Here is a 17454-nt window from a genome sequence, read left to right on the forward strand (position 1 = left end):
CAGCAATTACATCACACTGCTCAAAAAACAAGCCACTGCACTGAGTCCCCCTCCCCTCCTCCCTCTGCTTAACATATGTAACTTCCAAAAATTTCAAAGCTGCATGATTGCTGGCTTCGCTGAAGAGAGCTCAGCGCTCAGATGCGTGTTAATTGTTTGTCTTCTGGAGAAGGGAAAGAGAGGAGGTGGGTGGAGGGGGGGATATGTATGTCAGAAATCAGAGGGACCCCTGCTGCCCTGTCTGGATGCAGCATTGCCTGCGCAGTGAGAGGAGAGAAAGCAGGAGAGATAGGCAGAGGAGGAGCAGAGTTGTGTCTCTCTGACTGTGTTGCACTGTGCAGTCCGCTCTTGGTCCTCCCACTGACAGCCTGAGATTGATGGATTGAGCTGTGTATCGCACATAACATCAATTCTGTCCTCCTTTTCTTTTATTCCGAGTCCTTCTCCCTCATCCCTCCTCCCCGCTCTACCTTTCTCTCCCCCTCTGTCTTTCTCTCGCCCCCTCCCGACGCCACTCCAGGTCCCTCGCCTGTCCCCCTCTCTCCTGTATTAGTTTCCAAAAGGCATCTTTAATGCTGCCAGAGAGCACGCTGTGAGGCAGCAAGGAAAAGCGAGTCGAGCGGGATTGCTATCTTTGTGACAGCTTTTCTTCCTGGTAGGCTGTGTGGGGAGCCGGAGGACTGGATTGGACTGTGGTGTTTCGTGGAGGAGGTGGAGGGAGGAGAGAGGGACAAGCTGGACAGATGGAGGACGGCACTCAGCAACTGGGACACTGCATGGTTGACATGAAGGAGCTGAGCGCCAACCCTGAAGGACTGACCGCTGCCGGTGAGCTGACTGCACTGTCGTGTCTTTCTGTCTGTCTGTCTGCTCGTCTGTCTCCTCAAGCTGTCTCCTCAAGCTGTCTCCTCTGTCTTTCCTTGTACACTTCAACTCTGTGACATATTGTCTGCTGTTTGGGCTGATTCTGTCTGCATAAATGGACGTCCTAATGATGTCTAGTTTCCTGTATATATCTCCTCTATTTGTGCTTGCAGTAATTCTTTCTCCACCTGAACACACATGCAGAGTTTATGAGTGTGCGTGTAAGTGTGTGTGTGTGTGTGTGTGTGTGTGTGTGTGTGTGTGTGTGTGTGTGTGTGTGTGTGTGTGTGTGTGTGTGTGTGTGTGCGTGTCAAGGAGAGGAAGAGAAGAGGGAGAGAATGAGAGAAGGGTGGGTACCTGTGAGAGGAGGAAGGGAGCCAATTTAAAAAACCCTAATGATCAATAACCAAGTAACTGGATCCAGTGCTGTTTTTATTAGGTTATCACGAAAGCTCAGACTTCAGAGTCATTTGTTGCAGTTATTAATCAAAAAAGAGACATAACAATGTCATTAACACGTCCAAACAAGTTCTGAAGATTAAGGGAGATTTGTCAGAGCATTATTGCCTCAGTTAGCTCCAAGAGATTCTTCCAGATAATCAGTTTTAAAACTTTGAGGCTGTAAATTTACCAGTTTCCAATCAAGCGTTAGGTTTTTGCTGCTGGTTCTTGCAGTGTGGTGGAATTAAAGACACAAATCATTTTTCCCTCAGGCTATTAGCAATGATGTCATAGAAGTCTACTTTGAAAACACTGAATTAAGTTTGTTTTACCAGGCTGAGAAAAGTTATGTGAACAGGGATTATTGACATGTTTATGGTTAAGCCTGCTCCTGCATAGGCAATAAGAAAAAACAGTTTTTCATAGAGCACCTTTCCTGAACACAAGTCACGAACTGCTTTACAAAACAGAAACAAGTGGCTGAGCATGCAATCATGTCTTCTGTCAGTCTGTCCCTTTGTGCATGTGACTGGATGTGTGTTTGCTTTGCCTTTCCACTGCAGTCATACTCCACACAGCTACCATGTGTTGTTACTAATGAGCACTGGCAGAGGCACACTGGATGTCTCAGTGCCTATCACAGGAGGAGAATGCCAAAGAGATTAGCCACAGCAATGATGCCACAGAGCCCACTCTCCAACTTTAATACCTTTGCTAACCAAAAGGACAGACAGTGCATGCAGCGCCGCTTAGCATTTGCATTGATATGCGCACTCAACACCATCATACACCCCATGGGGATAAGTAAATGGAGCCACACAAGAGGAATGAACGCATAATTCGTGATTTTTCTTTGCCTTATACCACACAGATACCGGCTAGAGCAGCTTACATGCATGATTACACCCATGGAAACATTCACATACATAAAGCATGCTGGCTAAAGATAAAACCAAGTGCTCAGATGGAGGCCTGCATGCACTTTAATGAACAGCAACCGTTCTGACTTGAAGAACCGTAGATACACATTTTTATAAAGCAGCTTGTGAGATGACATCTGACAGGTGTGGGAGTACAACAGCAATGACAAACATCTCACTGTATCTTTGTTTTCTTCCACCTGAGCATCCTGGGAGACAAAAGGGAAGAGCAAAGCACATAATTACCATGTTTGGCTCGACAGACAGGATGACAACCCCACATTATCAGTCGCAAGGTGAAACAGTTTATCTCATCCTTCCTGTCAAGAGACAGAGGGACCAAACGGTGCTGCCTAGTACTTATTAAGGTGGGACTGAATTAGAGTTTTACAAACTCAACATCACCTGGAGAAAAATATTTTATTTCAATAATAGATGGAGGGCACAAAGTAGAGGGACCTCACAGCTGTTCTGAAGTACTGTTTTCAGGTTTTGTACTTGACTTTACCTTAGTATCTACATTTCTAACAACTTCGCACCCTGACTACTAACACTTAGAAATTAATGAATGTCTAATTCAGGCTGAAAGTACTGCTTAATTTTTTTTTTTAATTGCTTTTTGTCCATTTTGGCGCACTGTACTTTAGCCCCACGGCCCCAACCTGTTTCAGGCTACTTTTAGGATAGAAAATAGCAACACCACTTCACTTCTGTTATACTTTAAAACACTCTAAGATGTTTCAATTGAAAAGCTTTAGTAATATGCACATTGTGTCTGACTCAGTTGAAATATCAATCAAATACTTTGAATTGAAGTAACCTCTCAGGAGCTAAGCTTATAGGTGAAGCTAACTGTCACAGACTTGTGGTTGAAACTGAATACATATACTGTGCCTGCTTAACCCTTTACTGCGGGACAAAACATATTTGATACATAAGTTTCAGACCTCTAAGTTTCCTGTAAAAAAAAAAGAAAAGTAGTCGACCCTCTTGAGGAATATCTCAACATCACAGGCAGCTAAAGCTATATAGTATCAGTATTTTGGTATTTTTTATAGTTTTTTTTAAAGTGTCAATAAACAAACTCAGTTACAAAAAAGGAAAGAAAGAAAAGAAAATAATTTTCAGGCTAATATTTGATAGATCAGGCTTTCAAGGGTCAGTGGGTGTTAACGCTGTGTTAGTGAACATTGTGTAGAAGTGTGTTCTATGTTTCACAGAAAAAGTGCTTTGAAGTTGTCTCCTACCTTTCAGTCAATTTTTTTTGTAAAACTGATCTTACAGAAATAATAATAATAATAATAATAATAATAATAATAATAATAATAATAATAATGATACATACATACGTACATACAAACAAACATACACACATACAAACATACATATACACACAAACATACAATATATTTATTTATAGAGCACTTTGCAAGTTGAAAATCAATACAAATATACAAAATATCTAAATAACCGTAAAATACAAGCATAGAAAAACAAAAAAGCAAGGTCAAGAGGGTTGTAGCTAAAATGTCTTGGTTTAAGCGATGAAACAAGTTAAGAGTAGAGCCGAATAGATGAGTTTTTAATTTTCTTTCAATAATGGCAAGGTCAGTGGTATCACAATTGCTTTGTGTTCCAAAAGAGGGATCGTGCTTGGTCCTTGTGACGGTTAAGAGGTAAATGCACATATCTTTGCATTCATCTGATTCCCAATTCAAGAAGATAGTAACCATTGCTTTTTATTGCTAATATGGACTTCAACTAGCAACCATTGAACTTCAGGGACCCCAATATCCTGATAGGCCTAATTTTCTCATATGATGTCATGAACATACAAATGAAATGCCAAGAGAGCCATGAATACTTTTTTTTTTTTTTTTAACAAACTCAATTGAAAAAAAAATACATTAAAAGTTTATTCATAGATGCAACAATTGCACACAGTACTGTTAAGTATGTACTATATACTTTTTTATGGCAAAGTTATCAAAATACAGCAAAAAGAGGAAAACTTCTCTGCAGATTAAAGACTGGTCAACTTGATTCCCCCAACCAGAGGGAAAACCTGTAAATTATATAATAAATTGACAAGAGTTAGCCAACAATAACTGCATACAGCCCTATAGCAGCATTACGTTACCAATTCAACTGAATTATGCTCTGAGGCAAACTTAAGGGTTAATATTTTAAGCAGAGAGTTTTTGATCTTATTTAAAAAATGGTTTGAAATGAAGAGTATTTCAGCTTTGAAAGTCTTAAAAAATAGTTCCACTGTTCAGTTGCCTGTGCATAGAAACTTGTGATGCAGTGTCCTTCAGATGTCTACATTCTACTTTTAAACTATGTAAATTTCAAACCTTGTGCTTTTTGACTTTGCAGAAAAATGCTGAAGTGGACCTTCATGTATTTTGTCTGTGCATGTATCTATATTGTGTACTTTTGCCTACTTTAATTTGTATTTTTAAGCTCAGAATTTTTTCATTTAATTTCTTCTATTTTTTGTGATTATCAACACAAGCTGCAACAGTCATACAAACCCCTGAAAGAAAAAATAAAAACACACTAGAGTTAACTGCCCACCCCTTCCCGTGCCCTTGTTAACCCTCACCACTCCATCCCCCATGGATGCAACAATCTAGACCCCTCAGCACACCCCAACTAATTCACAACACTTCATTAACCGCTGGCAACAAAACCATCTGTCCCCTCTCAATCTCCCAGGGCAGTAATGTGACGATAACTCACTCTCCTATTCAGCACCACTTGTCCTAATAGGGTGCCTGTTTGTGCAAACATCAATTGAGTTAGGGAGGAATGTTAGCCTGCCTGATGACTGAATCATCAGAAAGGATGTGCAGGTGTAGTCAAGGCAATTTAAGATGGGTTAGGGGGGGAAAACAGGGGTAGTGAGTAAGGACACAAAGAAAGACTGCAATTAGTGTGTCTGTGAATTCAAAGTGAGGATAAGTATGGCTGGCGTTTGTGTTTGCGATTGTATTATCCCCAAAAAAACAAATCTCATGTCGAGCCAGGCGTACAAGTGACTTATTAATTGATCACAGAGTAAATAATATTCAAAATTTAATCAGCATCAGTTCTCAGGCACACACTCTTACATATAATATCTATTCATGAAGCGGATAAGAGAGGGTGAATAGAAATTTGCTGTGTGGGGGTTTATAGAAGCCCTTTTTGGAAAATTGCTTGGTTTTCTTCATCCAGCTGGTAGCATACGATGTGGACCGGATCAGCGACAGGCTGCATTTTGGAGCTTTTCTACAATTATTTTTTGTGGAGTCAGGAATAAGCTCCAACTCCATGTGTGTACACCCCCACATTTTTCTGCTGCCGTCCCCTCTTCCAGGGTGTTTGCTAGCAGCTTGTTAGCTGTTATCACTCTGTATTGCAAGCATGGAAGCCGCGCATTGAAAAAGGAAAGAGGGTGAAATTATCATCTGCAAGATGGACGTTTTAAGTCCCTATATATTAATTAACTTTGTCATTCTGGACAAATCACCCACTCTGCTCACATCCTAATAAATTAGCCTCTCTTCTCCCCTCAGCGTGCCTTTTCCCCCACTGATACCTCCTGCAGACAGGGGGGTGATAGATTGGAGGTACAGTGGGGCTGTGCTGTTATTTCTAGAGCCAGATGAAACTGCGGTATAGCGGGCGGGCACACCTCATTTGCTTTGGGCACCTCTGGGAGTTACATCTGCATGTGCCTCCTGCCTGCCTGCCTGCCGCCTTGCTGAGCTTATTACCATATTCATAATGCCAGCGGATATCGATTTTAAATACCACACCTGTTCCACTTTTCTCCGCACACTTGGAGTGGGATCACCTGCTAGCTTCATATACAGAAGGGGCTGTGATTGAGAAGGAAACTAATGGCGGCTGACCTCTCCCCATGTAATGGATAATCATTGTAATTAGACTTTGTGTATTTGTTGTGGTCAGCCTGATCCTCACCAAAGGGTTAATGACATACAGCGTGTTCGGTTCTCAGAGACAAGGTGTATGGAACAGATGCTCTGTCCTCAGGCTGCATAACTTGTCCTCCGTCTAAAACTTGTGGATGAGGAATCACTCCAACCATGCAAGTAAAACTCTCAAGAGACAATAGAATACTTTAGAATGTCCCATAAAAAGATAAACTGTTGCAGTAGCAATACCAGTTTAAGGAATCAGTAGTTTCATCACAGGCTGTGCTACACAGCATTTTTAAAGGTCGTGTAATAGTACAGCAAGGATCAACAGAGTCCTGGTCAGTAAAATATGGTGTACACAGCGCATAAAGATGGATGACACGATGGATGTCAAAAAGTGAAGTTGAAACATAAGTCGCAGCTCCTCCATGGCTGTAGTGCTGTTTACGCTACAGAGGAATTGATTTATTTTCTCTCTTGGCTGACTGTCAAACATTGAAGTACACAAAAGTTCTCCCTCATATGTTACTTGAGCAAGGTCACATAAGAATGACAGCAATCATGCACCTACAGTTCTAAAATATCTGAGTTCTATTTATTTGTATTTTCTTAATCTGATGATGGTATCAGACCAGTATTGGACAATTCACAAAATTCTGTATCATAATCAGGACAGGGAGATAAAATATTGTGTGTAACGTGTCCCGTGTCTAGCATTCATTCTCCAAGACGCAGCATGAACTGTTTTGCCTTTAAGAATCAGTCTGATTTAAGTTTTTATAAAACCTGACACATTCACATTTTTTTCCTCCAAAATTCAGATCTCATTTCTCTGATCATCCGTCAACTTTGTTTTGTAGTCTGTGTCACTAGCATTGTTTACTATGCCTCTATGTGTGTGGGTCTGGTGATTCATGACCTCAGCTAGCATCAGGCCCAGACTTATTCTTATTTTTTATCCACATTTACTTATTTCTGCACATAGACAATTTTCCTCCTTCCCACTCCTTTAGGTAAGTTGGTGTCTGGCACAGATGGAGTCCACTGAGACTCCTTGGCTGTTGATGTGACAGTCCCTTATGATGGCACCAGAGACAACAACCCAGCAGCTGGCTCTGTCTCAGCCCACCTAGCTAAAGGGCTCTCTGTTGCCACCACACAACGTGTCACCCAGGCTTATTAAAGTTTCATCAACACTCTCAATAAAGCCTCAGTTGTGGCAACACAAGGAGACATTACTCCTGAGGAACGGGAGGATGATGAGAGTAATGTGTAAACTCAGGTAGCGACACGGAAAATATATTTACATACCTAATTGTCCTATTTGTGTAACCGTGTGTTAACTTTCCCACATGCTACAGTGATGTGTTTACTTGATTCATCAGGCATTTATTCATCTAACAGATATTGCACAAAGTTTTCATAAGCCTGATTAATTAAATGTTGCCTATTCTGACAAGTGCAGCTCTGAAATTTGAGAACTTCATCAAATTATGAATTTATTCACATATTTGACAACATGTTTTCCCGCCTAATTAAGATATGTGAGCTGACTGTGTTCTTTAATTAAGTCAGCTAACATTGAGGGTTTTTTGTGCCCCAGTAGGCAACTGACTCTCAAGAGGAAGCTTGGTTATGTAAATGATTTCAGTAATCTAGCATGTTTAATATTCAATTTCACGCAATGTGATGTGTTTGTTTAGCTTAAATTTTCATGAGATTCCAAATTCATCTAAGGGAATACAAAAGGCACAACCTGCAGGTTAGTTTTCAAACCATTGTATAAATTTCTTGTACAGCTTAGCCTTTATAAAACAAAATCATGTCTCAGTTTGCTAACTTTTATTTTAAATTCCCTAAAGAATCTGCAAAAAAAAAAGATAAATAACAACAAAAGAGCATAGCCTGAAAAATCTTTCAGTAGCAACAGTATGAATATAAATTAAAGGATCATGTATTTTATTGAATAAATTCAGTCATTCCCCAGCAGTGTTTGTAAACTCACTTTTCTATCAATATGCCAGTCTAAGCTTTGTCTTCTTGCAAGTTAACAAAGACCTCTACCATGCTCTTTTTGTCAGGTTATTATTAAACAAAAAGCTGTTATATTTGTCACAACACTCGGAAACCACACAGAAGTCCAACATGTCATCTGCTTATCAGCCCAGCCTGTCATGCAACACAGTTACACCTTAAAGTAGCATGCTAGCACCGTACCATCTCCTGGCTCATTCTTATGATTAACAAAAAAATTGTCTTCCTTTTGCTTCATTTTCACTGCTCATGAAATTGAGCTGTTTGGTTTGGCAGTGGCAGAGAAGATTTGGCAAAATTTCACGAGGCAAACCCACATACTCAGCTCTGTTACTCATCCCAGAAATTCATGTTTGCTATGATTGTGTGAGAGAAATTAACTGAACATTTAACAAGAACAAAGAAATTATGTCCCAGACACTAGTTTACCTCTTTTTTGTGCTTTGCTTATTTACAGCTTCTATAGCTTTTAAAGATAATTTCATGAGACTTTGTGTGGGTTTTCCTTTTGGTCATTTACTGAAGCAATCAGCTTTAGCTTACTCTCCTTCCTTATCTCCCAAGTGGAACAAAGGCTGATTAAGGTCTTTTGAGATCCTGGTTTGTTAAAGACAAAAAATGACACAGCACTGCAGCATATTGAAATTTGATATGCATTAGTGGATGGACCAAAATAACTCCTAAAATATTTTTCATTAAAGTCAAAGAGGGTTGTTCACTCAAACCTGTCTTTCAGCTTAGGTTTAGGCTATGGTCATTGCCTTGATTTGAAAATGAAGCACAATACTCTCCTGGAGACACAGTATGAATAGAAAAAAGAGATCATCACTTTTCTCGTTTACTGATATCAAACAAATGTGTATCTGACAAAAATTCAATAATGACAAAGAGAGAATTTTGGTTCATTTAATAATGTTCCATGAGTCTTGGGTTGCAAAGATAGTGCACCACTAATTCATATCAATTATTTCATGGTTTGTTATTCAGTCTCACCTCTAATGCTGGGAACTTCCATGACTCTTCTTTGAATTGAGTGGACAAAGCCCTAAAATAATGTCTTGCTAACTCAGCTCCACTGGTGGAGGATGAGGTGTCCGAGCGCTTGATGCTGAATGGGAGAGCCTCTTGTAGATAAACATAAAGAATTCCTCACACTACATTGAACACACACTTCTTGCTGCTCTCTCTCTCTTTGAGAACACCACACATCTGAAAGCAGCCTGGTCCAAGAATCCTCTAATTTGGTCTCATTTGGACTGATCATGCTGCAGATCTCCTAAAAGGTTTCACTTTTCAAAATGTCACCTTGATAACAGCTTGAAAGCCTTTCTTACATTTTAACTTTAGAGTCAGCTTCCTGCATCGACAACAAACATGAATGCCGCTTCCATTCAGGGTGCACCTCTGAGTTGGAAACTTAACAGTCTCTACAAGTTAGAAAATCCATCACTGGCTTAGCATTTCCCTCAGTGAACCTCTTTCACACTTAAAGCTGATCCTGCCAACACTAACGTATTCATCCTTTCCCTTCAGTTGAAACATCTTCATCCTTTTACCTACTAGTACTGACCTAATAATAATTTTGCAAATCCTCTTTTATGCTTTTCTTTTATGTTGAATAATTGTCCTTCTCAAGTTTCTTGACAGTGTTATCCAATTTGGTGCTTTTGTTGTCAGTGTTTGGTTTGAGAGTGCTCCAGTTGGTTAGGTTAATTTAAGTGTCAACCAAGTAAACGTGTTTGAGTCAGGCTCTGCAACAGGCACAACGATTATTCAGTCAAGAAAAAGTCATTAAGTGTATTCATAACTTTCAGAAGGGTGCTTTGAATTTTCTAAAACAGTCTTATTCTGTTTAACAAAAAAGACAAACTGATTATACTTCATAACACTTACAATCATGAATTGTTTTGAAATGATTGGGGTTGCAGTTGAAGTGTGTTAAATAAGGACCGAAATATATGAATATTTCTTAGAAGAAATTTCTTACTCATAAAAGGTCTTATTCATTAGCACATCTGCAGATAGAGATATGAAAAACAACAACAGTTGTTTATTGTACATCTTAGGTTTACACAATATGTTCTAAACGTAGTGTTTTCTCACCATTTCTTGCTGTGACAAAGGGTCAGCATTTGCTTAATTAGCTTAGTTAGCTACACCACAGTTACGTTGGGGACCTTTGTTGTTAAAGGGCAGAAAATTCTTTGAAAGCTATTGTTTGATGTTTAGAAGTTCAAACTCTTTTGAGGGGATAAGTCCTGCTCGGTAACATTACCAATGGACATGAGAGTCTTAGGCATACTGTAATTTTAAAAAATTGGGGATCATGTTTCACACAACAAAATAAGGGCTGAAATGTTGAGCTCTTGGAATACCACATTTAATTGGAGCAAGTGAATTTTTTTTTCCACATTAGGTGTCAGAGATTCAGAAGCAGTTAAAGCTTGAAACATGCCCCTGTAGACCAAAGGCCAATCCCAATTGTCACTTCTTCCTCTTTCTCTTACCTTTTCATCAACCCCATTCCCATGGTCCTCTGCTTTGAGGGCCAAGAGGAAGGAGGGAAAACACATCTCTTGGAAGCAAGACGCCACTCTGTTCCAGGCAGAGCAACTGTTTATTTACTTCCATACCAACCACATTTTTACAAAGTGATGATAAACCAAATGGACTGCACTACAGTGTACTACATTACATGAGTAATAAGACATCTAAAAAAGTTTACGTTAAGCAAATGTTACAGTATTCAGAAGGTATACTATGTAGCCTCTGAATACCCTAGCATTTGCTTATTCTGGCTTATGTAGCTGATGCAGCTTAACGGTCTAACCATTCATGTAATGCAGTTCATTGTCCTGAAGTCTGTTTCCTGTGAATTTGTCACCCTGGTCTGACATCAGTGTAGCTATTGTTAGCTTTTGCTATCGCTATAGCAGTATTTGGTAAATCATTATCATGAGTGATCTCAAAATGCAACCAAAAATTCAAAATATGGCTAATATTTACTTGGAGTAGCATAGGGTTGGATATTTGATAGATATATTGATTTCAAGGGTACTTTGTCATACCCCTTGGTTTCAAGTAAGTTCCTGGTTTGTCTTCATTTCAAGGGCTGTGTAGCCTTTCCCCTTCACCTTCACCTTACAAAGAATAGGGATGCCAATTCACGAGACATGCTCATGCAAAACCAAGGGCTAAGGAGTATAATGGGGATTGGCTACAACTTTTTTTCCAGACACTTGGTCTAGCTGATCGTATCATGCAACGCTGAGATCAAGGAGTGGAATGATGATACCGAAACTGGGGTAGCAAAGAGCAGGCAGTCATTTTTAATAGTGTTTAGGGCTGTGTAAAGCTTTATATGTTGGGATTTTTCACAGTTGTTAAAGTAAGTGCATATTTGTTTAAAGACGGTTTGTTTTTTTCACAATCTGTCATCTTTGAAGATAGGGTTGTGGTTGTTTTTGTTAAATGGCTCTGAACTGAGTTGATTAATTACACGTTTCAAGCTGGACAGGACATGTGCACTTGCTGAACATTGATTTTACAAGCTAAAATAATGGGGCAGATTGTGGAAAAACTTTCCTTAAAGAGGCCTGATGGTCTGAATTATATAATAATAAATTGCAATTACAAAAGGGAGCTTAAGACTGGCAGAAAGCTTTTAAGTCTCCCCCACATACAATCCTGTTTGGCACTGTCTCTTACCTTATTGTTGCATCATTTTGTTGTCTGATTATTGTGTAGCCCCATCTAAGCAGGCCGGTTTTCTGTGAAGTCTTTGAAAAGAGGCTTTGTGATGAAAGGCTTTACGAGTAAACAGACCTGACTCCACATAAAAAGCTGCCAACAAAGTGTGGTGACTGATGTAATTATACAACACAAGTAAATCATTTTTTAGTCTTTATGAAGGATCCTCATTATATAAAATGACTATTACCTAATGTCCCCTGGCTCCCATACATCAGTAAGCATCGAGTGTCCATGGCCCATTAGTGGGGTTGATGAGCCTTAGAGGGGCCAATTGAGTCTGAGAGCCCTAGAAAGGGGAAAACACCATTCAGTGGTTTTTGAGCCCATCTCTGTGTTGTATCATTGTGTAGGTGTTCTCTGTGTTTGTATGGTTGTTTGTTAGACTGGGAAAGTGATGAATGAGGGACAGCACCGGTGACAGACACAGCCAGCCCGCTACTCATCACGATGGCATAAGCCCTCAAGGACAGTGTACACACTCTAAGAGATTGTTGTGAGTTTGCATAATGTGAAGTGAACACAAAGAAAGAAGCTTTTGGAAACTGTGATCAGCATTTTTACCATTCTGCTGCAGCTCCAGGGAGTTGCAGCGTTGCCATTGGTACGATTAAGTGAAACACAATCAGTCCCTTTGCATTCCACATGACCTTGACATTTTGTGCAATCACTGTGATCCATCCACAACTTTGTTGTCCCTGCAGATCAGTGTTTTCATGCATAATGTACGTCAATTTTTGTTTCCTAATGTGTTCAATTACTTCACCTGACATCTTGACACAGAAAACTGGAGTTGATGTCAGAGGGCAAGAGTTCGCTCATCAAATGGATAGCTTTGGTGAAGCAGGATTCCAGCTGCTTGAAGTGCAGCCTTGGAGAATTGTATTGATTGTTACCTATTTTAGTTCTAAATTTTGCATTTTTGCTTGCAAAACACTGGAAGGGCTTTTCCTCTAAGACAGTGTTTCTCAAAACCTTGTGTACCCCTGGGGGTACGCGAGGGTACCCCAGGGAGTACGCAAGATTCAAAAGTGTATATTCAAAAAATAGCAACCAAGCAAAATCATTTAACACCATTTATTCAATCAATATTTGAATCAAATATAAGCTTAAGTTCATAAACTGAGTACTACATACAATATACACTAATAGTACAGCGCTGTGTTTTAATTTTTTTTTTTTTTTTAACAAAAACTGCTTGGCGCTTGTTGGGGGGTACTTGGCAGAAAAAAACACATCATGGAGGTACATCACTGAAAAAAGTTTGGGTACTACTACTCTGAGATACTTCATCGTCTGGGTATCAGTTATTCTGTTACTGGATGACTCAAGGTAAATCTAACCTTATATTTTAATGCTTAGTGAGGCTGAACCACAACACTCGAGGTTCTGACCCACTTTTTGATTCAGTGTTTTTTTCTTTCCTACTTTCAATAATCTAATTCATTTCTTGCTTTTATCTCCCACTCTCTCTGCTTTCATCTTAACTCCACTTCACCTGTCTTTCTTTCTTTCTTCCTTCCTTTCTTTCTTTTGTTCTTTCTTTCTTTTTTCTTTCTTTCTTTCCTCCGCTTTTTCTCTCTCAGGTATTATACTAACTCCCAAGCTGCCACGGGTGGAGTTCAGTCTTGGTAAGTCCACTATTTTACTCTGTTACCCACCAAACAACACAATTCCTCCTCCTGGGCCTAAAACACAGAGAAGCCTTATGTCCCATCAGGGCATTTGGCTTTAATAAATCTAAATGTAACAGATCCCAGACACCTGACAATAACTAGATGCTGCTGACAGATGGACTAATAAAGAAATCAGTTGGAATTAGGGCCACATCTGCAGACATCCTTCATCCTCTTCTCAATTCTGACACATACACACACCCAAGAGAGGCTCGGAGGGACAACACAAAGAAAACATCATTCAGAAAGGGAAGAGGCTACTTTTAAACTTTCTGTTGAGGTGGCCTGATTCATCTTTTATCCCACTGAGATGTTAGAATTCTATTTCTAGACATATAATTTAGGCTGGGAGTAGATTTTTTCTGAAGCAAAAACTTAAACTTAGAAAATACTATTCTAGTCTATAGCGGACCAGACTGACAGCTTCAAAGTCTGATAGCAACAGAGGCCTGCCATGAATCTGTTAATAGTTGACTGTAGATTGACTGAATATAGATATTTTCGAGCTATCGCGTCTGCCTCATGTCAGGGGTTTGAGTGAGGAGGATCATCCATCAGATCAGATGATTGTGGTTTACTACTGATAATAATTCCAGTTTATTTAAACAGCATTTGATACCTTGTGGTTCTGATCGTTTGTACTGTGCCATAAAAAAACATGGTTACAGAAACCAGTGACAAATGTGACCACAAAGTAAAGATTAATATACAAACATATTTTTAAGCTTTTTTTTAAGTCCCCCTTTGTCTCTGCATGTTTTTCTATCTGAATTTAAATTCAAGTTATACTGCAAGTTTAAGAGTTTGCTCTTGAGGTTAAAAAGTAAACTGAATGTGAATTCAAAGAGAAAAAACTACACTTCACTTCTTTTTCAGAGCTTTTTTTTAAGTGTGCACCCTGTGTAGAGTTCATGTGTCGAGTTTCTCATTGAGCCATCCAACCCTTAATAATAGCATATTTTTACAAGTTATGTGTATATTTAAGCTTAAATACTGCTAATGTCAATAAAATAAATACAGTACGATCTGAACCATTTCACCTTAAGGAAAGGGTCTGATGTTTTACAACTGATGGTATAAGTATCATAAGATTAACTGCTTTTGATATAAAAATAAGTTTAGATGCCTTAAAACTAGTTGCAATCAAGCTTTGCATCTACAGCCACTGACATTTAAGTGGCCCATTCGAAGGCTCAACATCTGCCAGCCAGCTACCTTACAGTGCAAACAGAAGCCCAGGGCTACCATTCTTAAGTTCCTTTCATTTCAAAAGATGCTAGGTGTGGTTGAAATAAAATAATTAATGTCCAATGAAAGAGAAACTGTCCATAAACTGAGCTCCGACAGCCCACACAAACTATTCAGAGGAAAAGTGACAATACCATCTACTGAAAAGCAAAAAAAAGTTAAATTGAATTTTTAAAAAAGAGCATTTTACTATTGAAAGAAGTGACAGAGCAAGGCCCTCAGCTTCTCAGGAAGGTTATTTCAATAGGCAGGAGAACAAAAGTAAACTCAGCTTCAACAGAATTTCATTAAACCATCAATATAGAGCAGCTTAAGATGTTGACCAATTGGTGTAAAGAAACTCTATAGCATTCTGGACATCAGTGCAGCAAATTGTGGAGAGGTGTTACTGTATGTCCTCCTTTTATTTAGGCCTTTTAATAACCCGTCTTTCTGTATGATCTGGAGCTGCCCTGAATAATGGCAAAAAGGATCCTGGCCACTGTATTTACATAGAGTGCTGAGCGATGCCTGAATCCTCCTTTTAACTTTGTACCTCTTTGACATTTAATTACAAAGCCGTTGAAAGCAAGTTCTCAACAGAAATTATGCTACTCTAAGATAATGATTATTTAAGTGGAATTTCACTGATTTTACTTATCAAAGGAAGGTACAGTATATCACTGTATGGGCAGTTGTCTAGTGTTTTTGGCTTTAGAGCAAGATCTCTGAAGTTGAAACCACTGGAGAGTACGGACAGTGGTCACACTACTACTAGCATCTGTTTACACAAAGCACTATCTCATCAAAGTCTGCACAATGAGACACAGAGTGCACTGCTACAACTTTAGGGACTTTTTGTCTGTTGTTAAGATGATGTTAAGTCATTTTGGTCTGACACAGCCCTCTAACACCCTTAACAATGTTTTAAATGATTGTCAAGAGGAATGACCGCAGTGATCATACGTCATGGATCATACGTGCTGTCCTTCTCGTGCTCGTGCATGAAGTGATCCGTAATGAACCCACCTCTTCGAAGCATGCTAAAGCAGAGAGGTGAATCGTGCTTAAGCACAGCACACTTGTAGTCACAGTGACCAAACAAACTGGGCTTTAGGTTTGATTCGTGCTTAAGCATGGTACGGATTGCCAGTGTGACCATGTCCTTAAGCTCTGCAGCCAAACCAGCTCTGCATAAGTTGTGCCCTGACTTAAAGTGCAAAGAAGTTAAAATTAGTTTGTAATGTATAACTGAAGTTGTTTTTCCTATTTGGTTACACCATGCAGACACAAGTTTCTTCCTGACTTGCAAAAACTAGCTCAATTATTGTCCCAGAAATTATGTTTTTCCTCTCCATTTGGGCAGTTGGTGAAAAGCTTTTCTGTTAACAGTTCTTTTGTTAAAAAGCATACTCTCGTACCCCAAACAAACAGACAGCTTCAAGTAACTGCTGTTTACTATTGTTAGTTTACCAACAACAAGTCACAGGGCTATGACAACTTCTGTACAATTACAGCAGTTACTTCTAGTGCAGAAATTGACAACTATAGCAAAGGTTATTTTTTTGCAACAGGCTGTCATGGTGAGGAAAGATTTTATTGTCATTGTAGGCACAATTTTGAGAATAGACCAAAACTGTATGTTTAAATCTCTGAAATTTATGCTGGGGAACATGTTGCTGACACAAAATAGCAGGTGAAACCTGCTTCTCCTGATCCAAATTTGCCCATCTTTCAAAATGATGCAAGATAACTACTGCTACTTTATTACATTTTTAAGGTGTTACAATAGACTATCCAATATATGAAAGTAGTATCTGTGACATCACCCATCTGTTTGCAATGGGGAGTTTTGAACTAAATTGTTGGTATGAGCCATATTGGAAATGGGGCAAGCTTTGCGCTACCTCATACAGTGAAGTTTTTTGGTCCAGGCTACAAACCTGTTGACTTACTGTTATGTTCACAGCTCTTGCTGAATTAACTCAGTTTTTGAATCCTCCTAAAGCATTTGTTGAGCAAAAATTATGCCCTAAATTGTTAGGTATGTTCAAACTAAGCAATGTTTCAATGCACATCCCTGGTGTACCTCAGTGGTGTAGGTTTATCTTAGAAACAGAAGAATACAAATATGATTTTAAATTTAAAAGTTTAAATCTTTTGCTTTTGATTTCTGAATTCATGAGATAGGACAGTAAATCTAGACTATAAACCTAGGAAAAGAGAGCAGGGGAGTACATCACAGCAACAAGCTGCATAGTCAGATTCAAACTCATACTGCTAGCTTTTAGCATCTGGACACGGGATGCAAACCAAGCCATTTTGCAGAAGAACCTAACTGGCGCCATAAATTTTTCACTGAGTGAAAATAAGCTTAATAATTAAAGTGGATCTGACACTGTGTATGCATGGCAAGCAGGTTTCAATTTACTCCTCCCTGGCACATGATGGTTCATGTGACCATCAAAGTAGTATAACACTTTGCTGTATTTTTTAGTTATTAGAATTGGAATGAGAGAACAAAGCAGGGGTTCTGCCATTTTAATATATTATTTTACTGATTTTTGAATGATAATTTACTGATTTCTTGGTTTTCTGCATAAAATTCAAAGT

At 39.1% G+C, this 17454-nt stretch overlaps 1 protein-coding gene across 2 annotated transcripts in view; it reads left to right on the forward strand.

The window, feature by feature from the left end:
* Positions 1-303: 303 nt before the first annotated feature.
* inpp4b (inositol polyphosphate-4-phosphatase type II B) overlaps positions 304-17454 on the forward strand; it is a 158742-nt gene continuing 141591 nt past the window's right edge. The window contains exons 1-2 of one of the 2 annotated variants that reach the window (XM_074686802.1): positions 304-828; positions 13525-13569. In XM_074686802.1, the coding sequence (XP_074542903.1) occupies positions 744-828; positions 13525-13569 (130 nt within the window). In that variant the 5' untranslated portion in view covers positions 304-743. The remainder of the gene's footprint in view (positions 829-13524; positions 13570-17454) is intronic. The other variant, XM_074686793.1, reaches the window with a different exon arrangement.

This window comes from Halichoeres trimaculatus, unplaced genomic scaffold, assembly GCF_033239565.1.
Source record: "Halichoeres trimaculatus isolate MK-OKI-2021-1 unplaced genomic scaffold, fHalTri1.1 fHalTri1_scaffold_2, whole genome shotgun sequence".
Lineage (NCBI taxonomy): Eukaryota > Metazoa > Chordata > Actinopteri > Labriformes > Labridae > Halichoeres > Halichoeres trimaculatus.